The sequence below is a fragment of the Dipodomys merriami genome, unplaced genomic scaffold (genome assembly GCF_024711535.1).
Source record: "Dipodomys merriami isolate MVZ:Mamm:240054 unplaced genomic scaffold, mDipMer1.0.p SCAF_1, whole genome shotgun sequence".
NCBI lineage: Eukaryota > Metazoa > Chordata > Mammalia > Rodentia > Heteromyidae > Dipodomys > Dipodomys merriami.
In genome coordinates this window covers 126,286,370-126,312,818 of record NW_027202270.1, presented here as the reverse complement: position 1 = coordinate 126,312,818, position 26,449 = coordinate 126,286,370, and the positions used below count along the sequence as shown (strand labels likewise).

General features: G+C 38.6%; 1 protein-coding gene across 12 annotated transcripts in view; it reads left to right on the top strand.

The window, feature by feature from the left end:
* Gpatch2l (G-patch domain containing 2 like) overlaps positions 1 to 26,449 on the top strand; it is a 53,309-nt gene that overhangs the window by 5,373 nt on the left and 21,487 nt on the right. For 6 of the 12 annotated variants that reach the window (XR_011373483.1, XR_011373481.1, XR_011373477.1 and 3 more), the window contains exons 3-8: positions 10,072 to 10,136; positions 16,062 to 16,238; positions 18,818 to 18,897; positions 20,557 to 20,624; positions 22,018 to 22,072; positions 23,383 to 23,468. Coding sequence is in view for 4 of the 12 variants with exons in the window: in XM_070029277.1 (XP_069885378.1) it covers positions 10,072 to 10,136; positions 16,062 to 16,238; positions 18,818 to 18,897; positions 20,557 to 20,624; positions 22,018 to 22,072; positions 23,383 to 23,468 (531 nt within the window). In the remaining 8 variants the exon portion in view is untranslated. Of the gene's footprint in view, positions 1 to 10,071; positions 10,137 to 16,061; positions 16,239 to 18,817; positions 18,898 to 20,556; positions 20,625 to 21,921; positions 21,962 to 22,017; positions 22,073 to 23,382; positions 23,469 to 26,449 lie in introns of all 12 variants that reach the window. The other 6 variants (XR_011373491.1, XR_011373490.1, XM_070029316.1 and 3 more) reach the window with 3 other exon arrangements.

The following is a 26,449-nucleotide window of genomic DNA, read 5'->3' as shown; positions in this document are numbered from 1 at the left end:
TAGGATTTCTTTAAAACAAAACAAAAACACATGAGTTTCTTTTTCTTTAATTCTTTTTCTTTGTTGTTGTTGTTGTTGGTCATGGGGCTTGAACTCTGGGCATGGGCGCTGTTTCTGAGCTCTTCAGCTCAAGGCTAATGTTCTACCACTTGAGCCACAGCGCCACTTCCTCTTCCTTTAATTCTTTACCAATCCCTCATGATTTCTGAAGAACCAAAAGTGGGTATGATACAGTAGTTTTTAAAAATATCTACATAAAGATCAAACTTTTATTTTAATCTTTTTCTTTGTATGTGAATATTCTAAAATGGGACAACTCTTGCAAAATTAATTTTTGTTAGAAAATTTATGCAAATTTTTCTCACTAGCTGCTATTAATTAGGTGCATAGCTCTATTCACTAAAAAATTGTTCTCTTTAAATATAGTTCAGGGTTTTTTTCTTCTGTAAGTGAATTGGTTGGATGTTGGGTCTGAAGTCACATTCAGGAGCCTTCCTAAGGTGATGTATTAGAGGCTGATCTCAGAGGAAAGAAAATATTCCCTTCTCTTGGAAGGCAAGTGACAGAGATAGAGTGCTAAACTTCCCCCCTCCTTTTCCAGCCCAGGCTGACCTTCTGCGGCCCCTTGGTGCCTCTTGTTTTCTTATTTTTATAGAAAATCAATGTCCCTTCTGACACAAACAATAGCTCAGAAGCAAGAATAAATGGGAGAATGCTGAGATCTCTGTCCATCACCTCTCACTCTAACTCCCCCAAACTCTTTAATTATGAGTGTGCTTGCTCCAGGTGTTTGTGACAGTGAAATTGCTAAATGAGGACCATTTTAACCAAAGATTGGGTAATCAATAACATTCTATAACAGTAGCTTGTTGGATCAATAACATTCATTATTTCATGGTTAAGGTAAGTAGCCTCCTTTGCAAGTGGAGGTCATTAATCAGGGGTTACTAGAGCTGTGAAAAAGAATATATGTGGTAGGTTGGTGATGTCCTATTTTCTATTCTGTAAATAGAGTTGTTGACTCAGAGTGTATTCACTGTTATTGCAGTTTGTAGTATTCATTTGAGAGCATTGTGAGGTAGCATAGAGTACTTTTAATAGATTTATTCCAAATTCTGCTTGTTTATCCTTAATAACACTGAGTGATAGATATGATATTTAAGTCCCTCTTGCAAAAAAGGTCCACCACTTGAAAATTTCCTCTTTCTCTTTTTGGCTTGAACAGTGGCTTGAACCATAGGCCTTATGCTTTCACTCAACTTTTTCTGCTCATGGCTGACACTCTACTACTTGAGTCACATCTCTACTTTTGTTTTTTTGCTGATAAATTGGAATAAGAATTCCTTGGATTTGTCTGACTGAACTGGCTTCAAATCTACATCCTCCGCTCTCACCTTCCTGAGTAGCTGGAGTTATAGTTGTGAGCCACAGTACCCCACAGTAGTCTTCCTCTTGAAAGAAACATTACAATTATTCTGTGGCTCTAAAGGAAACACCTAGGACCCAGATAGAATGTCGTGTCTTTTCTCCACAGGCAGTCTTTCCTTCAGAAATGTAAGGTTTGCCTCAGTCAGAAAATTGAATAGTTCAGCTGCACTCTCTGTAGAATGTTGTTCTATCTTTTACTTTGTATATGGAGGCTGTGATTTCTAATATATTCTTGACTAGAGAGGGGATGGTAGTTTTTGGGTATATGTTTGTGTTTGGGTATAGGAGGCAGTTAGGGGATATTGAGTCCTGAGAAGTAAATGAATCTTACTATTGGTATGATCAATAGATGGTACTGTTTTATATGTCTGTATTTACTATGGATCCCAAGAATGAGGTCAAAATCAGGTCATGAGGATTAGGGGATGATCTGATCTCAGCCTCATAAACCTATATGAGATAAAAGCCTGCCAGTAATATTGACAATTACATTATGACTCTGCATGTCCTTTTGGCCAGTTGTAGCTCTGAGAAGGCCATGCTACCTATTGAGAATATAACCAAAGGTAATTAACCTGTGTACTCTTTCTGTTGGCAAATATGAACAAGAGACCCCAACACATTCTGCAAACTAAGTAGAAGGGAATGTATTCTGAAAGTTGGGAGGAAGAACAAACTTAAGAAGATGATTGCCGGGCTGAGGAGGTGGCTCAGTGGTAGAGCGCTTGCCTTGCATGCATGAGGCCTTGGGTTCGATTCCTCAGCACCACATAAGCAGAAAAAGCCAGAAGTGGCGCTGTGGCTCCAGTGGTAGAGTGCTAGCCTTGAGCTGAAGAGCTGAGGAACAGCGCCCAGGCCCAGACTCAAGCCCCATGACTGGCAAAAAAAAAAAAAAAAAGAAGATGATTGCCACTGGAAACAAAAAGTGTATTTTAGGAATTGTCATCAGGATATAAAAAGATGGCTAGTCATGGTGGTATGACTCCCAGCACTTGGGAGTCTAGAGCAGGAGGATTGAAAGTTCAAGAAAGAAAATTTATGAAAAAAGTTAAGATGTAATTATAATAGTAAAACAGGACAATTCCTTCTGTAGGAAGGGACTTGGTTGATGATATGGAGAAATTTGGAAGCTGTTCTAAAAGGCAGAGAGGAAACTAGTGGGAGAGAAAATTAGGTCTAGAGGACAGAGACTAGAGGCCCAGTTTGTAAGTAAATGTCCCAAAGAAGAAGCCAAAGTATTGGAAAAGCAGAATTTAAAAAGAAAAAAAACTAAAGAAAATAGGAGGGGGGGGGGTGGAGAGGAGGGGGAGAGAGAGAGGGAGAGCAAGGGAGCATGAAAGAGAACACCCAAGTACTTAAATATTAGAAGGGATGGTCAGGTTGGAACAGGTTTGGCATCCATTTTTACAGAATTAAGGGTGAGGGGTTACATTTGAGGATTGCTTCCCCCCTCATCCTGAATTTTACATGGGGTAAGATATACTTCATGTGCAGAGGCAAAGAAAGATATTCTCAGGAATGCAGGGCTCAGAATATGTGCTCATCCACTTCGAGGTAAATGATCATTAGCTCCAAGAATAGGTTAGTCTTACAAGGATGGGTGGACTTCTCTGAGCTTAGTCCTCAGTTCAGTGTCAGAGACCTGAAGAAGATCTGGATCTTGGTAAAGTATACCTGGCTGCAGTAGTCACATTGTTGAACCTGTAAACTGGAGAAGTTGCTACTTCTGTTCATGGACCATCTGAATGAAACTAAAAAAGGTAATTTCTTAATTATTTGTTCTTTTACCATATGTAAGTGATTTTGGAATTGAAGGAGAAAGTTCTCTGAATGACTACTCGGTCATATGTACTATTAGAAATTTGATTATATATGGTTACAAAGATTCTACCTACACCTAGCAAAAGATTGGGAAAACAAATAGTAAGAGCAGAGATGTCTTTAGGTAGTAAATTTAGGCATGGCATATTACTTTTTGTTTTTTCTGAATTCTAAACAATTTTTCATTTTGTTACATGTATGTATATAAGTATGTATGTATGTATTTATTTAGACAGGGTCTTGTTGTGTAGCAGGCTGGCCTCCAAGTTATAATTTTCCTGCTTCAGTCTCTTGAATACTAGGATTCAGATGTGTCAATACTCCCTGAAAGATATAGATATATAAATAGATGTAAAAGACACCTCTTATTAAACTCCTTGGTTAGTATAATTTTACATGGGAAGGGAAACAAACCAGGGTAGTTGCTTTCTAATACCAGCTTTTGATTAGAAGTGATAAGTGAATTCTTTGCCTCTTTATTGTAATTTAGACAGAATAAACTATTCGTACTCAATTCTAAATGTACATTGTCTCTTGTGGTTTGGAGTAAAAAATGATTAGCTAACACTCAGGTCAGAGGAGGAGCTCAGGAGCTTTCCTTTTCTTCCAGCTGTCAGAATTTGGAGAGATTTGTCTTGTTGAACTAGAAGTTACAGCTGGGTGCGGGTGGCTCACACCTGTAATCCTAGCTACTCAGGAGGATGAGATCTTGAGGATCGTGTTTCAAAGCTAGCCTGGGCAGGAAAGTTAGTATTTTCAGAAAAGAGTTCTGAAAGGTACTGTATTACCTGTTGCTGAGAACCTCTTGCTCTAAGGTGTCATTACTCTAAACAGGACCTATTTATTATCTTCTGTTTCTTGAGTTTAGGTGTCTAGGAGTGGCTTAGCTTGGTGGTCCTTACGATCTATAATAAAGTTACAGTCCCACTGTTGAGGGTAAGGGATAAGGAGTCTTCTCAAAGCTCAGCTGATGATGAAGACTGTTCCAAGATAACTTAAACTGCTGTTGGTAGATCTTATTTCTTCACAAGGTTGTAGGGCTGAGAATCTCAATTTTCAACTCGTCTTCATTTAGGCCCCTCTACAGCACTGTCAGTGTTCTCAAGACATGGTAATTGGCTCTTCTTGAGGGACTAATGTGAGAGCTGTGTGCAGGGGTGGTGAGTACAAAGTGGAAGCCATAGTCTTGAATCACCCAATTTAAGAAGTTTCATACAGTTACTTCTGTCCTTTGGCACCATGTTAGAAGGACTGTACTAATGTGTAAAATAACTACAGGTTGGAGGCTGAAGACTAGAGGCTGGTTACCACAGATAGCTATTAGCTGTCTGATTTTTTTCCCCCCTAACCTAATGTGATGCTACATTTAGTAAAAGAACAGTAATTCCTTGCCCCACCCCTATCTTTGTCTTTGATGATACATTTTCAAGACTCATAGTGGATGGATTACACTGAACCCCCTGTGTTTTTTTCCCTATACGTTGATACTTATGATAAAAAAAAGTTTCTTGGGTTGTTTTTTTTTTGTTGTTGTTCATTACTCTAGATCAGGTTTCTCAAGTTGGGCACTATTGACATTTGGGGTTAGATAATTCTCTGAAATGGCTAACAGCATCCCTAGTTTCTATTCACGAGGCGCTAGTACTTTACCCCTTCAAGTCATGACTATCAAAAGTGTTTCCATGTGTGTGTGAAGCTTGTGTGTCGCTCAGGGCAGCACTTGGTAGAGCATGCAAAAGGCCCTCCTGCACTGCGAGGAAAACAAAACAAGTAAACAACAACAACAACAAAACTCAAAAAACTTTCTAGACATTGCCAAAAGACCTCAAGCCATGGAAAATTGCCTCCAGTTCACTGTATCTGGATTTTACTTCACTGTCTGAGTTTCAAATTGAGAAAACTTAGGTTACAATATTGATCTTTTCTATAGAACAAATATACAGTTTTAAACTTGAGATTTTTTTTTCTTATTTGAAAATGATAACCTTTGACTACCCCTAAAAAGAGCAAGCAGTTCATTTTCAGAACTTGAAAGGAAGAGCATCTTAGAGATGCAAACATTTCAAATCAGTACCAAAGTTTGTAATGTTTGGTTAGCAGTGTTTGTCCTGAATTATTTCAGTGGAGGGGTTTGAGTAGTTTTATTAGACTGAGTTCCTAATGTACATATGTGCAAATGAATACAGTGCTCAATCACCTGATCCATTGAGAGCGCCTCTAATTACAAAGATGCTCTGGTGGGAAGATTAGATAGATGTGTGATAAAACAAAGGAAGTAAAATGTTACTGGCAGAATCTAAGTGATGGGGTGTGGTGTTAACTTCTTTAAACTGTTAACTGTGTTTAAACATTTTTCATGATGAACTATTGGCAGGAAGACCAGTCTTTAGAACTGCTAGTGAAGTTGACTTTCTTTACAGTTCTGTTACTTCAATTGCAGATGGTTCAGTTGCTTTTCTAGTATTGTAAGTAGATAATATAATTGGTAGTTCAAAATTGGCTCTAATTTTGTCTTAAATGCTTTTGAATAAACACAGAAACATTTTTGAGTGAAGAGCATTGTAGAGAAGTATGAAGTATTACTTTTACTCTCATACAAATACTTTCATACATCTAAAATTGGATGGCTTTCTCAGTACTATAAGGTTAAATTCTAGATTTATACTGCTTATTATTTGCAGAATATTGGTTATGGGAAAGCATAGTCTCTACTTCTTTAGTCCCTTCTCCCACTGTCTTGTCTAAGTGATAGTTGTGGTGCTAGTTATACCTGTCTTATAAATACTTAACAAATTGCTTCTTCCCTCCCTCCCTCCCTCCCTCCCTCCCTCCTTCCTTCCTTCCTTCCTTCCTTCCTTCCCTGCTTATAATGGAAGACATTTATTTCTTTGTTTTTTTATTGTTATTATAAAGATGATGTACAGAGAGGTTCCAGTTATGTAAGTCGGGTAAAGAGTATATTTGTTTTTGGGACAATGTAACCCCTTCCCTTGCTCTCTTCAAGTTTTTCCTTCTCATCCCCACTCACAAATTGTATAGTTAATTTCCAACATACTGTCTAGTCTCAGTACCACTGCTAAGAAATGCTTCTTAAATGATTAAATGAAGGTCTAGGAGAAATAGTGGAGAAAACTTTTTCCCTTCTTTTCCTGATAAAAACTCCAAATCCTCCCAATTTGAGATTGGATTTTTTTTTTTTTTTTGGCCAGTCCTGGGTCTTGAACTCAGGGCCTAGATGCTATCCCTGAGCTTTTTTGCTCAACATTAGTACTATAGAGTACTACAGTAGAGCCACTGCTCCACTTCCTACTTCTTGGTGGTTAATTGGAGATAAAAGTCTCAGGGTCTTTTCTACCTAGGCTGGCTGACTTTCCAACTGTGATCCTCAGATACCAGCCTCCTGAGTAGCTAGGATTATAGAAATGAGGTATTGGTGCCCAGCAGGATTGAGTTTTTTGTTTTTGTTTTTTTTTTTAAATAATGGATAAGTTATTTGCAAGGTTAATAGCTTTTTCCATGACAGTTTAGAAATAGTGTGGGAAGGTTTTTGTATACAAACTATTTAAAGGTTAGAATCTGGTAAGGGATGAGACCAGGGAGTACAGGGAAACTCTGGAGGCAAAGGTAGGCATCGGTTTTATGAGGACAGGATCTCATTATCTGCTACCTGTATGGTCTTCTTGTTCCATTTCATCTGAAGATTAATAAAGGCTAGATTTCTGTCTTCCTGGCTCTGCTTCAGAGGACTACAAACAAAATGGACATGAGGTTGAATCAATTTTTTTTTTTTTTAGTCACTAGTGGGCTTGAACTTAGGGCCTGGCCACTGTTGCTGGGCTGCTTTTGCTCAAGACTAGTGCTGTACGACTTGAGCCATGGCTCCACTTCTGGCTTTTTCTATGTATGTGGCACTGAGGAATCAAACCCAGGGCTTCATGCATGCTAGATGAGCACTCTACCACTAAGCCACATTCTGAGCCTCCAGGGCTTCATGCATGCTAGACGAGCACTCTACCACTAAGCCACATTCCCAGCCTCTAATTTTTTTTTTCTTTCTTTCTTTCTTTTTTTTTTTTGGGGGGGGGGTCCGGTTGTGGGGCCTGAACTCTGGGCCTGGGCGCTGTCCCTCAGTTCTTCAGCTCAAGGCTAGCACTCTACCACTTGAGCCACAGCGCCACTTCCAGCTTTTTTCCTATGTGGTGCTGAGGAATCGAACCCAGGGCCTCATGCATTACAAGGCAAGCACTCTACCACTGAGCCACCTTCCCAGCCCCATAATTTTTTTTTTTCTTATAAATGAGGAACAGTTTGTTTTTTTTTTTTTTTTTCCCCCTTTCCTAAGTAAAAGGGCTCATGGTTGAGCCAGGCACCAGTGGCTCTTGTTTGTAATCCTATCTACTCAAGAGGCTAAGATCTGATCTCAGTTCAAAGCCAGCTTGGACAGGAAAGTCTGTGAGACCACTAATCTACATGGAAGTGGCACTGTAGTTTGAAGTGTCAGAATACTAGCTTGAGTGAAAAAGCTCAGGAACAGCACCTGGACCCTGAATTTAAGCCCCATGACTGATAAAAAGAATAATGAAATAACAGTTGTAGAATATATGTTTAAAATGTACTAGGCTCTGGGTTTGATCAACACAATAAAATTATATAAACCTTTTAAAAAATTAAGAAAAAAGAAATGAACAGTACTATATGAGTAAGACTTGGTAGAGTTAGACCACTTTCTTCAGATTTGCTAAAAATACAAAAACATCATCATTGAGTTTATCAGCTCAATAAACACAGCACCTTGAACTCAGAAGCAGAAGAATGCAGTACTTGGTGAGGATGTCTTCTGAATTCCACTGTAGAGCCCTTTGATGATTCTAGTAGTGTAGTTGAGAAATGACCTTTGAGAATCTTCTTATTTACAAATACACAAGAAAATAAAATGAGGGCTGTGAATGTGGCTTAGTGGTAGAGTGCTTGCCTAGCATGCACAAAGCCCTAGGTTCAATTCCTCAGTGCCACATAAACAGAAAAAGCCAGAAGTGGCGCTATGGCTCATGTGGTAGAACACTAGCCTTGAGCAAAAGAAGCTCAGGGACAGTGCCCAGCCTCTGAGTTCAAGCCCTAGGACTGGCAAAGAAAGAAAAGAAAATGAAATGACCTATACAGAGGTAGTGTTCTTTTTTGGATCTTGCTGTGTCATCTACCTTGCATCTATTGCTCAAAGACAAGCTTAAATGAGGAAAGCAGTGCAATTAACTTAAGCAGCTCTTGAGGACCTAGTGTTGGCCAGCTATTTGGAAATGTTGCAAAATACAACATATTTTCAGATTTTTGATCCAGGAATGTAGATTGGGATTTTACCAAGCCTGTTTCTTCTGTGGCAAAGTGAAGATGGTTGTTCATTCTTTTTGTTTCTTTCATCTTCAAAGAAATTGACCAGCTTAGAAGGAAACTTTCCCAGTCATGGATGGTTAATAACTAATATTTCTTTTTTTTTTTTTTTTTTTGTCGGTCGTGGGGCTTGAACTCTGGGCCTGTGAGTTGTCCCATAGCTCTTCAGCTCAAGGCGAGCGCTCTACCACTTGAGCTACAGCGCCACTTCCGGTTTTCTGGTGGTTTTATTGGAGATAGGAGTCTCACAGTCTCTCCTGCCCGGGCTGGCTTTGAACCGCGATCCTCAGATCTCAGCCTCCTGAGTAGCTAGGATTACAGGCGTGAGCCACCAGCGCCCGGCTTTAATAACTAATATTTTAAAGATAGAAAAAACTTTCTTGAACCAACCAAATCAAATCCAGTGAAGATTGGGTGTAAGAGAACAATGTAAGATGAAGCAGAATCAATTATTAGAACAAAAGTTTTAGTTCAGTGACTCAAAAATGATGATTTTTTTTTTCTGACTTGAACTTAATATCTGATGCTTTCACTCATTGGTTAGTGCTCTCCTAACTGAGCCACGTCTCCAGCCCCAAGTTTGTTTTTTTTTAATCTTAATTTTTAACTTATAATTCCTTTTTCCAGAATTAGTCTTAAATATATGTTTGATATTAAAGAAGACATAAAATTTTTGAAAATAGAACTTTTGCCATTTTTTTTCGTCTTTATGGATTTATTTGCTACTTTGTAAGTAGAAGAAAACTTGAGGTCCTAGATGTCTTTGAGGTCAGGGGAAATACTGGGGTTTGAACTCAAGGCTCACACAACCTGTGCTTGCTAAGCTCCAGCTCAAGGTACTAGACATCTTATGATTGTATAGCTTATTTGAAAGTGATTTTTGGCAATATTTAAGAATAAAATTGTTCTGTAAATTTATTAATCAAATCAGGTTGAGATTACTTATATTTAGTATCTTATTGTAAACTAATGTAAACTAATAACTTTTTTTTTTTTTTTTTTGCCGGTCCTGGGGCTTGAACTCTGGGCCTGGCCACTGTGTCCCTAAGCTTCTTTTGCTCAAGGCTAGCACTCTACTTCTTGAACCACAGCGCCACTTCTGGCTTTTTCTGTTTATGTGGCACTGAGGAATTGAACCCAAGGCTTTATGTATGCTAGGCAAGCACTCTACCACTAGGCCACATTCCCAGCCACTTGAGATATTTTTAAGTACATTGAAATATACCTAAGTAAAAGTTTTAGATTTCTCCACTTATATTTCTTCAGTTTGAGGGGAAATAAGTTTTACTTATGGTTTTCCTGTGAAATCTGCTGCGTGACTAGCATGTTAGATTGAGATTAGAGAAGCTTGGGCTCTTTCCACTTGAAAACCAGAAGAATATACAGTGGTTTTTGACTGGAGTTGATACATTCTCTTATGTCTTACTCTTTTTTCAGTGAAACCAGCAGTGTGTGTAGCAGCAGTGACACTGGGCTCTTTACCAATGATGAAGGACGGCAAGGTAATCTTGACCCCAGCTTTGGGACATTGATTCTAGTAACTATAGGAGTGCCTTACTGAGAATGTGATGGTGACCTGTGGCAGTGGTTCTCAGACTTTTAAGTCATATGAGAGCCACTTGGGCATCTGTTAAAAAACTGCATTCCTGGGCTTCTAGAAATCAAACTGCTCCTGGAGTCTGCAGTTTTTATATGCACCTGAAGTGGTTCTTACATAGTAGTTCAGGTTTTGAGAATTGTTGGTCTAGAGGGTTAAGAGGGTCAAGGTTGGTACTTAGAGAAGTTCTTTTTTTTCCCCCATAGAACCAAGTATCCTTATGCATTCCTCTTCTTTGTTGGGAGGGGGATATGTTGTTCTTTTACCAAGGGAGAAATTTACCTTATTTATTAATGATTATAGTGTTCTTCGTAAACATATTAAGTAAATATCTTCTTTAGGTAAGCTTTTTAGTGGGAGGGGCAATACTGAGGTTTGAATTCAGAGCCTATCACTTGATAAGTACATCTCTCTACTGCTAACTTATGCTTCCAGCATCCTTTTGTTTCTTTCTCCAGTGCTGGTGATTGAGCCTAGGGCCTTGAATATATGAGACAAGTTGCTCTACCAACTGAGCCACATCTCTAGCCCAAGTTAAAATGTCTGAATATTATAGAGTCTGTGAATAAGGCATGTATATGTTAATCATCAGGTCTTTATTTTTAAGTATTGTAAGTAGTAATTTGAAACTTTGTGTTTGTCTATATAAGGGCATTTAGCAAAATTCTTGTCCTCTATACTTGATCAAGGTCACAATACTTATCCACCAGTAAGAATTTTGTAAGTTTTCTTAACCTACTTGAGGAATTCAAGCATCTCTAGAATCCTTTTTTTTTTTTGTTATGGCTGAATTTTACTTATTTATAAGTGATTATAGTATTCTAGCTGGGTATATTATAAAATTGCCTTCTATGGCCCAGTAATTTTTCTCCAAGATAAAAGAGGTACTGGTCACATGTCTAGAATGATCCAGGTAGGTTCCTCAGAAATTCAAGCATCCAAATCCGAAGGGACTGGTGGGAGGGTACTCATCTATGCCATAGCATTGTAGCCATAGAGATAATTTAATCCCTGTGGAGTTGTTGAGCTTCTTACGACAATGGTGGTGATTTTGTTTATATTTCTCTCATTTTAGAAAGTTAAGTGTTATTGGAAACCGTGTGTACAGGTAGATTCTATCTCAAGTTCTTTTCTTTTGTCTTGTCTTTTCTTTTGAGATAGAGTCCTGCTATGTATTCCAGGCTGGTCTGGAATTCTCTATTCTCCTGCCTCTTGCCTCCTGAGTGTTGGAATTATAGGTATGCACCCTTATGCCTGGCTTCTAGTTAGGGTCTTGATTCTGTTATTTCATACCAAGAAAGTCTGATTGTCTTCCATAAAGACTATACATACCATTCAGAATTACTGATGTTTACCTCTTTCTACAGTGCTGTGAAGTAGCATAATTCACCTTTTAAAGGTTGTGATGCATAATTTTATAGAAGTGTAAGAAAGCCTATACCTATTACAGCAAATCAAGTTTTTAACCTTTGGAAGATGTAATAATGATATCTTCATTTATCATGAAAAAATTATATAATACTCTATAGCCTCAGCTTTCCTCTTTTTCTTTGTTTCAATTTTATACATTCAGGTGATATTGAGATGCTAAGAATTCTGTTCTTTTGTTCATGTTGGTCCTGTTCATGTTGGTCCTGTTCATGTTGGTCCCTAGCTGAAATCTCATCTATACCTTTCTTTGGGTAGATTGTCTCATTCTCTAACAGCTCTTGCCCCTTTTGCCTCAGGGCATGTTTATGGACTGTATCAGTGTGTTTTCTTGCTCTGTGTTTCATGTTGGGTTTGACCCATAGGAGGCAGCAGTAATATTGGAGAGAAATTAGATTTGTATTAGTCCCACATTTTTATTGTAATAATGCTGCTTAGAACCCCCAAACTTCCAGTGGTTTACTACATTTATTTCTTACTGTGAAGATTTTTTTTTTTTGGTCTGGTCATGGAGCCTGAACTCTGGTCCTGGGTGCTGTCAGCTCTTCAGCTCAAGGCTAGCGCTTTACCACTTGAGCCACAGCGCCACTTCCGGCTTTTTTCTTTTTGCTTATGTGGTGCTGAGGAATCGAACTCAGGGCCTCATGCATGCAAGGCAAGCGCTCTACCACTGAGCCACCTTCCCAGCCCCAACTGTGAAGATTTTTTTTTTTTTTTTTTTTTGGGTCCGGTCATGGGGCCTGAACTCTGGGCCTGGGCACTATCCCTCAGCTCTTCAGCTCAAGGCTAGCGCTCTACCACCTGAGCCACAGTACCACTTCTGGCTTTTTATCTTTTTGCTTATGTGGTGCTGAGGAATCAAACCCAGGGCCTCAGGCATGCAAGGCAAGCGCTCTACCACTGAGCCACCTTCCCAGCCCAACTGTGAAGATTTTTACTGACTATAATTTAAATGATCTTGCCTGGGCTTAGCTGTTCTCCAGAGTTATAGTTACCTCAACTTATTGTATCTTATGTTAGCTAAAGGAGCTTCTTATGGCAGAGACATAAAAGCCAAATTACCAAGCCAGACTGTACATGTATATTTAAAAATTTTTGCCTAAGTCACAACTGCTAATATTCTGCTACTTAAAGCAAGTCATATGAATAGGCACAATGTCAGTAGGATGAAGAAGAATGATTTGCCTAAAGGGGAAGGCAATGTGGAATTGAGTGGCAAAAGGCAAAGAATGTGGATGAATCATTCTAGTACAGGGAGGTGATAATGGAATAATAGTGCAGTCTACCACATTGGATTGAAACTCTCCCCGACTCCCTTTCTTTTGAATTTTGCTCTTCTGTTGAAGACTACTACTCCTGTATCGTAGCTTTAGCCTAAAATTGCAGTTTCTTCTTTGGCTCTAATAACCAATCTTTCCTTTTTTCCAGGTGTAATAATGGTAAAAAACTCTGCTGTGCTGATTCTGGGCTTCTGCCTCCTTTGGTAGTTTTCTTGTTCTATACACTCGTACCTTTATAAGTAGTCACATCATTAAAGTGTCCTTGAATATCCCATTTAAGTGTGCATTTTTCATGAGAAACATTTTGACTGACAGTCCTTACCTTTTTGTGTGTGTGTGTATGCTTTAGTGGTCCCTTGTGCCTATTGACTTAAAAAAAAACTATCTACTATATCATAGGTATTGTTTAGTGTTTTCCACTGAAGCTTTCCAAAGGGAGGAATTATTTTATTACTTTATAACTATGATACCTATCACATTGCCTGCTTTCTAATAAGCTTCGAATAAATAAGGAGAAACCATGATAGGGAGAACACTCTCCTTTTCTTCTCCAGACAACATTGTACATAGAATCCCAAATTATAAGAACATCTGAATCTATCTGCATCAAGATACTAGAGGAACTAAAGGTGGGGAGCCTGATCACTTACCCTCTTCTTTATTTCCTGGCAGCACTCCTTTTAAGTAATTCCTGAATCAGGCATTATAGTGAATTCATGTTGAAAACTTTTGGTCTAGATCTCACAATATTACAATGAATCCTGTAGCTTATACTGGTTATGTAGGGGAAGGATTTATGTTCCACATGTTTATAATGTATCCCAGTCAGTTTTACCCCCTCCCTATTTATCTTTCTCCTTTTACAGAACAATTACAGTGGGGCTTGGACTTAGGGTCTGGCTGTTCTTGAGTTTTTGAGCTTAAGGCTAGTGCTTTACTACTTGGAGCCACAGCTCTACTTCTAGTTTTTTAGTGGTTAATTGGAGATAGGATTCTCATAGACTTTCCTGCCTAGCCTGGCTTTGAACTGGGATCCTCAGATCTTAGCTCCTGAGTAGCTAGGATTACAGGCATGAGCCACTCACACCTGGCCCATTAGTCTTATTTTCATAGTTGCAAATAATCTTGACCCAATGAGTCCTTTCTCTATTATTGGAAATCATGAGTAGATACTTGAGAACTAAAAAAAAAAATCCAGCTATAGTTTGGCATTAATCATCAGAAAAATTGATCTGAGTAGATAGTCTATTTCAAGAATATCCTAGGGAGAGTTTCTGGATAAGAAAGGAATGAACATGGAAGTGGTCATAGTTCATCAGTAGTCAATAAGATGTTCTTAGAATAGTGTTTTTTTTTTTTTTTTTTTTTTTTTTTTTTTTGGGTCTGGTCATGGGGCCTGAACTCTGGGCCTGGGCGCTGTCCCTCAGCTCTTCAGCTCAAGACTAGCGCTCTACCACTTGAGCCACAGCGCCACTTTCGGCTTTTTTTCTTTTTGCTTATATGGTGCTGAGGAATCGAACCCAGGGCCTCATGCATGCAAGGCAAGTGCTCTACCACTGAGCCACCTTCCCAGCCCATAGAATAGTGTTTTTTAAGCATGGACCCCAGACCAGCTTAGTTTCATGAGGAAACATGTTAGAAATGCAAGTTTTTGGTCTTACCCACGCCAAAATCAGAAATGGGGGTAGTGCTCAGCAGTCGGTGTATTATATTCCATGTGTTGCAACCTTTTTCTGTCTCCCTTCTATTTCCCCCTCTATTATAATGAGTGGTGTTTCTGGTGCAAGGTAAACATTGAGGTCTTCTCTTTTAGAGAGACAATTGTTTGTAGTTTGTGTTTATATTGGACCACTTTGAGTAACTTGTTCAGTGGCAATATCTGCTGCTATTTACCAGAGTGCATCTTTTACTGCCCCTTCTGGAGGTTTTTACTTTGATTTAAGACTTTCACTATCCTGGGTGATAGTGGCTTCATGTGACTGTCATGTCCTGAGGGGCTTCTTTGGGGTCCAGTATATATTAGAGACTGAATGTACTGTGGGCTTCTTTTGATGTTCTTGTTATTTCCTTCATCCTTGCAGTTTTGAAAAGGTGATGAGGCAGCAAATAGGAAGTTACCTTCCTAATTCTTATCTGTCTTATTGGTAGGAATAACTTTTTTTTTTGGAAACTGAGAAGCTATTATAGTAGCTAGTAGGAAGAGGTTTGAACCAAGAGTCTAGATAGATGGGTCTAGTTGTGACTTTATCATTTATAAACAGCATAACTTTGGCAACAAGATACCAAGGATTATTAAGCAAGGTAAGGCAAACATATGAGAAATGCAACTACAGGAAAAAAGACACACCAAAAGACAAATCACCTTCAGCAGGAGTAGGACTGAAGTGACCTTGTGGCTGTGAACCCCTAAATTTGTATTTAGTAGGAAGAATGGTAAGGAAGACAGTTTATTTTTTGTGGAAAAGACTTCAAGCTTTGTTAACCCAGCTTTAGGTTCAAATTCTGGTGTCATCATTTAGTAACTTAATTTGACTTCTCTATGGACATTAAAAACATTGTTGTAAGTTGGAATTAATATAGGGATTGGAAGGGATTTACATATTTACAGAGTTTTAGTAAGGACTAAGCAGCAGCCTTACTAGTTTTCACTATTAGAGCAATCCAGTCTAACTCAGAATAGCGTTCATGTGACACTAATTTGGTATCTCAGTTTTCATTGAAATATTTATTAGGAAGAAGGGCCAGAACAATTTTTGGTACTTTATTTGAAAATATTATCAAGCCAGGCACCAGTGGCTCATGCCTATAACACTAGCTACTCAGGAGGCTGAGATCTGAGGATCATGGTTCAAAGCCAGCCTGGGCTGGAAAGTCCATTAGACTACTCCAATAAACTACTCAGAAAAAGCCAGAATGGGATTGTGGCTCAAATGGTAGAGTGCTAGCCTTAACACAAAGAGGCTTAGGAACAGTGCCTGTACCCTTAGTTCAAGCCCCAAGACAGGCAAAACAACAACAACAAAAATCTAATCAAAACTGTAGCACTGAGAAGACATCCTCCTATTTGCTTTTTCTTGGTGCATGTTGAAATTCCAGCTTATGACATGACCTATTTGCTTTAGGGGATGATGAGCAGAGTGATTGGTTCTATGAAGGAGAATGTGTCCCAGGATTCACTGTCCCTAATCTTCTACCCAAGTGGGCTCCTGATCACTGCACTGAAGTAGAAAGAATGGACTCTGGACTGGATAAACTTTCAGACCCCACATTTCTTTTACCTTCCCGGCCAGCTCAGAGAGGTGAGTTTGGAGGAGACTAAAATGTAAAATATAATTTATGCTTTTATGGTTGTCTTTGCTCAAACATACCTCTAAATATGCACCAGTATCTCAATTGTGTTGTTATGCTAGGGATTTTCTAGAGGATTCTTGAGCCTCAAAGCTCAAACTTCCAGTTCTAGCTAATTCAATCTATGGAGATTCTTGGGACATATATTAATTCCTTAGCCTCTGTTGCCAATTTGTGCCAGATTTAGGAAGCCTTACATGTAGTGGCTGCTCATCTTTCTGTGTAGATAATAGATTATTGAGAGTTCATTGGAAGCTCAGTGAGAGATTTTTTTTCTTGTAAAGGAATAGATTATCATAAGAGCATTCACATATAAGGTATAATGGCATTTTTACATGGATAATTTAAAAATTAAAAAAATACTTTTAGGATCATATTAATGATACTGTTATCACACATTTCAGCACAAATGCATATCCTTTCCTTTTGTTTTTTCTTCATTTATAAGGTAGCAAAGTAGGGTAAAAAGAGCCTAAGATATGGAGATGTTATTGTGGTAATACTCTCATACAGTCTATTAGCTCTGTGGTTGTAACCAAGGCACTTCATTCCCTAGGGATGTCAGGGTCATTGCTTAAGACATGACATTGAACAAGACTCTTTTATACATTTCTTCAGCTCAGTAAATTTATAATTCTAGGAGTCTCTGTAACAAGTACCAAGTACTTGTTGAGCATTGTAGGATAGTCATGATTATACTGAGAACTGTAAACTTCCATGTAGGATTTAATTTTTATTAATTTGGATTGATAGGCTTTAATGCAGCTGGTTCTTGCTAAGGACTACTGCTTTCTGAGACACAAATTTTGCTGCCTTAGTAACTTTTTTTTTTTGCTGGTCTTGGTGTTTGAACTCTGGGCCTAAGTGCTGTCCCTGAGTTTTTGCTCAAGGCTATCATTTGAGCCGTAGCTCCACTTCCAGATTTTTTATTTTTATTTTTATTTTTTGTGGTTAATTGTTGATAAGAGTCTCATAGATTTTCCTGCTTGGACTGGCTTTGAATCTTGATCTTTAGATCTCAGCCTTTGAGTAGCTAGGATTATGGCTGTGAGCTACCAGTACCTTGGCAGTAACTTTTATTTTTTATTGAATGTTTCAATAAATATTTCTGTAAGTTCTTTATGAACCATTTAAAATAGACACAAAAAAGTAAGACATCAAGAAGAAACTGGGAATGGCTATAATCTCAGTTTCAAAGATCAAGTCATTAATAACATTTTTATATCTATTCTTGTTCTTCCTTTGTGTGTAGAACATACATAACAGGAAATGGTATCATTCTATTTTTCATCACTATTTCATGAATTAGTACATTTTTGAGATAGTAACTAGCACTTAAAATTAGGAATTGGGGGCTGGGAAGTGGCTCAGTGGTAGAGTGCTTTCCTCGCATGCATGAGGCACCAGGTTCAATTCCTTAGTACCACATAAGCAGAAAAGCCAGAAGTGGTGCTGTGGCTCAAATGGTAGAGTGCTAGGCTTGAGCTGAAGAGCTGAGGGACAGCGCCCAGGCCCAGAGTTCAAGCCCCATGACCAACACCCCCCCACCAAAAAAAAAAAATTAGGAACTGTTAAATGTACCTTTTCTATTAGTATAGTGTTTGAGGTTTATAAAGTACCTTCTTTATACTGTTTTATAAGGTATATCCCTGGGCTAGCAAGTATGCTCTTTTATAATAAATTTATCAAAGTCAGGAGCTGGGAAGGTGGCTCAGTGGTAGAGTGCTTGCCTCGCATGCATGAGGCCCTGGGTTTGATTCCTCAGCACCACATAAGCAAAAAGAAAAAAGCCGGAAGTGGCGCTGTGTCTAAAGTGGTAGAGCGCTAGCCTTGAGCTGAAGAGCTGAGGGACAGCGCCCAGGCCCAGCGTTCAGGCCCCACGACCAGACCCCCCTCCCCCCCCCAAAAAAATAAATAAATTTACCAAAGTCAAAAGATAAATAGCATGCCTAAGTTTGTAGTGATAGTGACATATATGGGAACAATAACAGATATGGCAAATGGTCTTGTGAAGAGCCTGGGGTAAGGGTCCCAGTGGACTAGAAGTATCTGACTGCTTATGAACTTCTGTTTCTCTCTGTTTCTCCTCCTCCCCCTTCTCTCCTTCATACCTCCTCCCTTTTACATTTCTCTCTTCTTCCTTTCTTCTTCCTTTCCTTCCTCCCTCCCTCCTCCCCCCTTCCTTCTCTTCCTTCTTCCCTTTTTCTTCCTTTTTTTTTGGGGGTCTGGTCATGGGGCCTGAACTCTGGGCCTGGGCACTGTCTCTCAGCTCTTCAGCTCAAGGCTAGCACTCTACCACTTGAACCACAGCACCACTTCCGGCTTCTTTCTTTTTGCTTATGTGGTGCTGAGGAATCGAACCCAGGACCTCATACATGCAAGGCAAGCACTCTACCACTGAATCACCTTCCCAGCCCCTCTTCCTTTCTTTTGAAACAGGAACACTTACATAGGCATGGGCTATCTATGCTTATGGATTTTGTGTGTTTAGTAACTGAGACTTTTTTCTCTTTTTTTTTTTTTTTTTTAGGGTACCATGCTCGCTTAAATCGCTTGCCAGGAGCTGCAGCTAGATGCCTCAGGAAGGGACGAAGAAGGCTGGTTGGGAAGGTGATAGCTCTCATGGTTTTCTAGGTGCTATGGGAAGGTGGCGTTCCCTATGGGATTTGTGTGCCCTGTTGACAACTAAAGGTGCCATAAAATACCTGGAGTTAATGAAACCAATTGAATGTTTGGGGGAGTGTATGTATGAACAGTATTATGTAGGATTTGAGAGCCTTCCACTTCTGTGGAAATGAGTCAGTTTAGGGGTCCCTTTAGCATGTTTGAAAGTATCTAGAGTCTATTGGACATGCCTCTAATGATTTCAAATAAATAGGATAATGTTTACTTGTTTAATTCATCTTCATCACCTTAAAGGAATATTTGTCATTTCTAGCAGAGGTCACCGCTCTTCTCCCCCCATCCCTCTCCCCCATCTTTCTTCTCTTTTTCTAAATTGTAGCCATAAATAATGAGTTTCATTCACAGCTCCCTGCCAGTGAGCTGCTAATTACGCAAAGTACTGCTTGTAATTTACACAGTAATAAACTGTAAATTTAAACATTACGGCATTTTAAGTTAATAATTTTTCTGCTGTAACAAATAGCTCATTTTTCACCCATCTTTTCCCTTGGCTCCTCTACTGTTCTGTGTCTGCAACCAGTAGGCATAGCCATGAGGGATGAGGAATATGAAGAATGCAGTGTGTGGGCCCTTTTCATTTAGCTCCACTCCCTTCTACAATCTGACCTCCAAATTAATATGTCTATAGCCAGTCGTTCGCTAAAATGTGCATCCTAATGTTTAGGCTAATCCATATACATAGATGAATATAGATAATAACATTTACCCAGAAAAAAATGGGTTTTAGTAACAAGCTCAATGTTCTTGACATTTATGTTCATAACTTACGTTCTTTTGTTTTAGCGCTTACTCATATGTGTGTAACTCTTATTCATATACGGGTTGGTATGCATTCTTAGGTACTGTGATAACTATTCACTATAAATGTGTTCAAGTTAAATGAAGGATGAATGCCTTCTGCCACTTTACAATTTTTGTAGGTTATTAGTTTTTGAATTGCTTGTGGTATTATGGGTAAGCTTTCATATTATCATCATGAGAATACTGAATTTATGAATCAATTTTATTTTTATTCTCAGATGATGTATAAGGGACAAAATTCATGGTGATAATTTTTTGTAGGTCACAAAAGTCCTTTGATGTGTATACATTCATTCAACAGATATCTAGTATTTGCATCCAGCATAAAAGATACATAAAGATATCCTTTTATATAAGCCACCCGAATAAGCGTGTCCCCATAGAAAGGCTAATAGAGCTATAATGACATAATTGATGAGTCTGATATGCTGGCCTGCTTAAAAAAATTGGCTACTGTGAGTATATATAGGTGTAATCCCAGCACTCAGGAGGCTGAGGCAGAAAGACAAAAAAAATTGGTGGCTGTTGAGTATTTCTGAAGAAGTGGTTCTACTTCTACACATAAGCACACAGGCAAACAGACACACAGACACAGACACACACATACTCAACATGCTGTTTTTAAAAATTGACATTTGACAACTGCATTTGAAATCTGCATGGCTGGCATAATTATGGGAAGTGTGAGCGTGTGTGTGTATGGTGCACACGCACGTGTGTATGTGTTCTGTATATATTTGGTTCTGTAGTTGGCTAATATTCTTGTCCTTCTCTTAATTTTAGGAGGCGAGCATAAGCACTCTTGGTACTGAGAGGATAAGCCATATCATCAGTGACCCCCAACAGAAAGAGTAAGTCCTTAAGTATTTTCTGGCTGTCTTTACCTATACCTTGGGGAAGGAAACAAGAGGAGACTTTTATGAAGTCTTAGAAACTGAACTCCAGAGCTGAAAGAGAACTGAAAGGTTTTTACTTTGTGCTAGTTAAGATGGATGATGTCTTAAAATCATGGCAGTAGTTTTCCTTTCTAGACTAGTTTTTATTTTCTTGCCTTTTTTAAATCTCTAGGTCCTATGTTAGTATATATCACTAAGGATGTTATATTTTTAACTCATTTGTTTTTTGTTTTTTTTTTCTCTCTCTTTCTCATTTATTTTGTGTGAGTGTGCACCAGTCCTGGGGCTTGAACCCAGAGCCTGGGCACGGTCCCCGAGCTTTTTTGCTCAAGTCTGGTGCTCTACCACTTGAGCCACAGCTCTGCTTCTGGCTTTTTTGCTGATTAATTGGGGGATAAGAATCCCATGCACTTTCCTGCTTGGTAGCTTTGAACAATGATCTTCTGATCTCAGCCTCCTGAATTGCTAGGATTACAGGCATGAGCCCCTAGTGCCCAGCTGTCTTTCAAACTTTTTTTTTTTTGATTGTTCAAGATAGGTGGTTGCCTGTATATTCCTATATTGTTTCCCATTTTTAGGCCTCTTTGTAGAAAAATCTTTTTCCTATAGTTTCCTATTTTTAGGCCTGTTTGTAGAGAACTCTTTTTACCTTATTATGTGAGGACAACAGCAAACCTTACGTAGCTGCAGAAGAATCATCTGTCCCTTGTCGTGATAGCTGGGCCCTACATGATTGACTCTCTATGATTATTGTCTAGCAACCTTCACACTTGGACACTGAATGATTCCTCACTGGGAAAACCTAAATGCCTGTTGAATAAATATATAAGTCAAAGGAATTTAGTGACTTACAAAAATTGTTAGCCTGTATTTTGTCCCTTATATAAGATGATGGGAATCCAGTGACAATCTAGTACTCATCTAGCCCAGTGTAATTTTAAATTTACCAACTAAACAAGATATGCATGTGGAGTTGGAGTTGGAGTCCTCTTGTCACTGCCTAGCTGGGAGGATGCTGCTTTTACAGTGTAATCTTGCTGTTATTCTAGGTGGTCTGGTTATTACATTCAGTTGCAAGTCTTTTTCCTTTAGAGAGCTACATTTAGTGCAGATACAGTATCTCTCCTTTTCTCCCCTAGTTGCATTTTTTCCCATTTTCTTCTATCTTCATTCTATCTTCTTATCTTTTCCGTTCCATAAATTTCCTATCTTTTTATTGCTTTCTTTCCTATTATTCTCCCCCTTTCCTTAGCTTCTGGTTACCATCTGCTGGAAAAAGAGAACGAAATCAGGTAAGATCACTTTTCTTTGTCATCTTTATTTTATCATTTGATTTCCTTTTCTTTAGAAAGAATAAAGCGTTGGCTTCTGATTTTCCTCACATTTCTGCTTGTACACATGAGGTAAGGGTATTTTTTTCCCAAATGAATGGGATATTCTTGGAGACTTACTTTCCAAGAATATTCCATACTGATAAGAACTGTACCTAGTTCCTCTCATTTGGTTCAACTGTGATAATCAATTTCTTGCATGTAACACCTTCAAGAGAATCCTGTCTTTATTTTAGTTTTGACCTTTGCATTAAGAAAGCATTCTCATCTGTAATCTGCGTTATCATTTAGTTTAACACTAGAATTCTATGCTGTGAAGTCCTTTTAAAAAACTTAACTTTTTTTTGTTTTTGGCAGTTGTAGGATTTGAACTCAGGGCTATGTCCCTGAGCTCTTTTGTTCAAAGCTAGTGCTCTACCACTTTGATCCAACAGCTCCACTTCTGGTTTTTGAGTGGTTAACTGGAGAGGAGAGTCTCACAGGGACTTTTCTGCTGGTGCTAGCTTTGAACTGTGATCCTCCGATCTCAGCATCCTGAGTAGCTGGGATTACAGGCATGAGCCACCAGTACCTGGTTTTTAAAATACTTTTGCAGTTACCTTTCAAAAGTTCTTTCAGTCTTAAGATGTAAAAACGTACACATTTTTAGAAAAAACTATACTGGGAAAAATTCAAAGAAAGCTAGAAAACATAAAGTGGGGTGCTTTCATATATATTATATATGTATATTATGTGTACATATACATACCATTTAATCCTTACAATCTTTGATTTGGTTTGGTTTTTTTGTTGCTAGAGATTGAAGCCAGGGTCTTGCTCACAAATAACTTGAAAGTAATATTTTAGTCAATGTCTTGTAAAATAGGTAGGACTCTGTAGATGAAGAGTAAACCTCAAAGGTTGTTTAATTTTAAACATGTGTCATTCCTGTGGTAGATTGGGATTCAAAGATAGGTATTCTAATTCCCATCTAGTTTTGATTCTACTATACTATGCCACTGGATTGTGCTAACCAGTTATTCTTAGAAATATTGCGAGGGTAAGGGAATGAAAAGGTAATTAGTTTTTTGCTTTTTAGGAGAAGGATTTGGTAATCATTGAACTTAAGTCTCTACTGTATCAGTAATTTAAGTAATTTTTGTGTATTAGGAGTTGTGTATTAGTTGTTGTTTAACAAGGAATAGGGTTTTTTTTTTTCTTCTGAAGTGTGCCATAATCTTGGTCACAGTTGGAAAGCACAGCTTTATCAAATGGTGTATCTATGTTTAGTATGAAAGAAGAATAGAACAGCCAAAGAGAAAAGTAATCAAATAGTAGATATCCTTTGGGAGCAGGTCTGGTCCCTTTAAACTTTATTAAAATAATCTTATTTATTCCCACAGTCTAATCCTCTCTCTCCCCTTTACTCCCTGGATGTTCTTACTGATGCTTCTCATCGAAGATGCTCACCAGCACACTGCTCTGCCAGGTAACTCTTCTGATTTACAATGTTTGTGGACAGGATCCAGTTTGATCCTTATAATAACCAGTCAAGGTAAATAAATGTTGCACAAGTGAGAAACAGACTAAGTGGTGAGTAGTTTCCTGTGGTCACACAGCTGCTTTGTGATTAAGTCTCAACTGTGACCTAACTCTTCTAGCTCATATTTCATATTATTTCTGTTGCTAAAAGCCCCTCTTCAAAGAACATTATTAATGTCCCTTGCCATGACCTGTAAAACCCTGCATAATCTGATTTCTGCCTACATGGCCAGCTTCCTTTATATGTCTTCCCCCTTCTCTGAGGGAGAGATTCAGCTACATCAGGGAGTACCATTTTATTCTTCAAAAATAGCCATTCTTTCCCGCCTTGGACCTTTACTCTTGTTCCCTTTGCCTAGAAACTTTTTAAGCTGCTGCTCACTTCAGCTTACCATGTTACCTCCTCAGAGGACAGCTCAGACCATTAGGCCATGTGCAACACTCTCTGCTCATTATCTATTTGTTCCCTTCATTGCTCACATAGTCTTTAATAAATTTGTGTATTTCTTTCTCCTTCATGTCTCTGTCACCAGAATATAAACTTCAAAATTCAGGTCCTTGTCTTATTCCCCAGTAGATCACTAGCATGTGGACTGGCATTTCTTACACATTTACTATCTTTCAAATGAATGAAATTTAGATGATAAATAAATATGGTTTTAATGACAGCATTCTTTAGCAATGCTGTTGTGCACAAAAGAATAGTTAATAGGCTGGACAGTAGAACTATGATTATTTCTTGCAGGGAAAAGAATTCCTGAGATTCTGATGATTTTTTTTTTCTTCCTAATAAGTAGATATGTTCATAGATTGGGGTACAGGCTATACAAAGAAGTTTTCTTTTTATGGATACATTTAGAATAGACTGTATACCATAACCTATTGCATTGATCTGTCCTTTTTTTTTCTTTTTTTTGTTAGTTATACTCTGAGCCTGGGCTCTGTCCCTCAGCTCTTCAGCTCAAGGCTAATGCCCTACCACTTGAGCCACAGTGCTACTTCTGGCATTTTTCTGCTTATGTGGTACTGAGGAATTGAACCCAAGGCCTTATGCATACGAGGCAAGCACTCTATTACTGAGCCAGCTTCCCAGACCTGCCATAGATCTGTCTACAAGACAAGTAGCATTTCAGTAGAGATAGTCTTTTGAAAAGAAAGACCATCATAGATGGTGTTACTAAGAATGTGGAAAATTAGGGCTGGTGGCATGGCTTGAGTAACAAGATAGGGTATTCAGACATTAGCCCACCCAAAGAAAAAGAATGGAAAATTGCGGGGTGATATAAACTATGACTTTGAGGCTTTTTCTTTAGTAGTAGTGCTTATTTTTTGTTTATTCATTCAGTATTCACTGACTCCCTACTAAGTACTGGGCCTTTTGTTTAGGAACTACAGCCTCAGGGAAAGGCAGGTATGGAAATTGACAATTGCAATAAAAGTTTGCTTCCTAATTATGTGAAGCACAGAGGATGAGCTCCTAACTCAAGCTCAGGGGAGGTTATCTTAGAGGTGGTGGTGTTCAAAAAGACAAGACTTCAGTCTGTAGGAAAGCTGTCCCGTAGCTTTTTGTTTTGGCACCAAAGTAATGCCTGTGAATATTCTTTGGGAAAATGATATGAGTAAGTGCCTGTCAAGTCCAATGCTCAAAGTGATTACCCTCCTCCTTTTACTTCTGCTATCTAGAGCTGGGCTGTTCTACTAAGGCCAGTATCTATGTTTCTCTCAGGTTTTCCCTTCAGAAGCCTCATTTTGGTTGGACTCGGTGGCAACAGCTTGTTTCTTGGTGTATCTCATTATCTACATCATTACTGTCCTCTTACCTGGTGGTGTTTGTGACTGGACTTGGAAACCTTAGAAAGTCCCAGTGAGCTTCTGGTATTCATGGCTCCAGGGAAATGCTGCTGTTGATATAGATGGTTACTAAAAGAGAGAGAATGTAGACAATTAGAGATCGTCTTTTTAGTCTTACTTCTAGACAGCATTCTTAGGATTGTGGACACCAAATGGTTGCATGCATGGAGGTTTTAAACTTAGCATTTATTTATTATCTTCTTAAAAATTTCATTGTTTTAATTTAAATAGTTATATTAGTCTAGTGGTACATATTTATAGTTATGGGTATGTATTACATATATAACAACTCTTTCCTCACATTTTTAATCAGTGAAGGTACACATCAGGTTTGGCAACAACTGTTCTGTGGGAGGTGATAAGTGCAGGTGACCTGTGTACATTTTGGAAAATATGAATCAGGAGGCACTGACCTCTTGGGGCTACCCCTCACACCTTTGAAATAGGGGAAAGAGGTCCTTGTCAGCAAAGAGTGAGTGGAGAAAGACAGTCTAACTCTAGTGTGGGAGAATATTGAAATCCAATTAGGAACTAGGCTGTGAGTTTTGCACATGTAAACTAACAATAGTCTGGCTTCTAAGAGAGAATGTAAAGGAACCAGTGGTGGTAGAGAAGCAGCAGCCAAATGCCTCATTAAAAAAAATGTTTCAAATAGAAATTTTATCTTTTTCTTGTCCCATTTTAATTGTAGTAGGAAAAGCTTTCTTTCAAGGCATCTGGGCAGCATTGGGAATTTTACACCTATCATTAGAACAGAGAGAGAGAGAGAGAGAGAGAGAAAGAGAGAGAGAGAGAGAGAGAGAGTGAGAGTGAGAGTGTGTGTGTGTGTGTGTGTGTGTGTGTGTGTGTGTGTGTGTGTGTGTGTGTGTGTGTGTGTGTGTGTGGTGACTATGTTATCATTAATGGTATAATTTTATTTTGCAAAGAGAAAAGTGTTTCCTGTTTTATCACAGCTTTCCCCGAGGAGGGCTGGTGTATTAATTTGCTGTATTGCCTCCTGGCTGTTCCCAGGCTGTTTTTCCTCTTCATCATGGAATTTTTAATGGCTCTCACGCCTCTTGGGAAGCATGTGAGGAA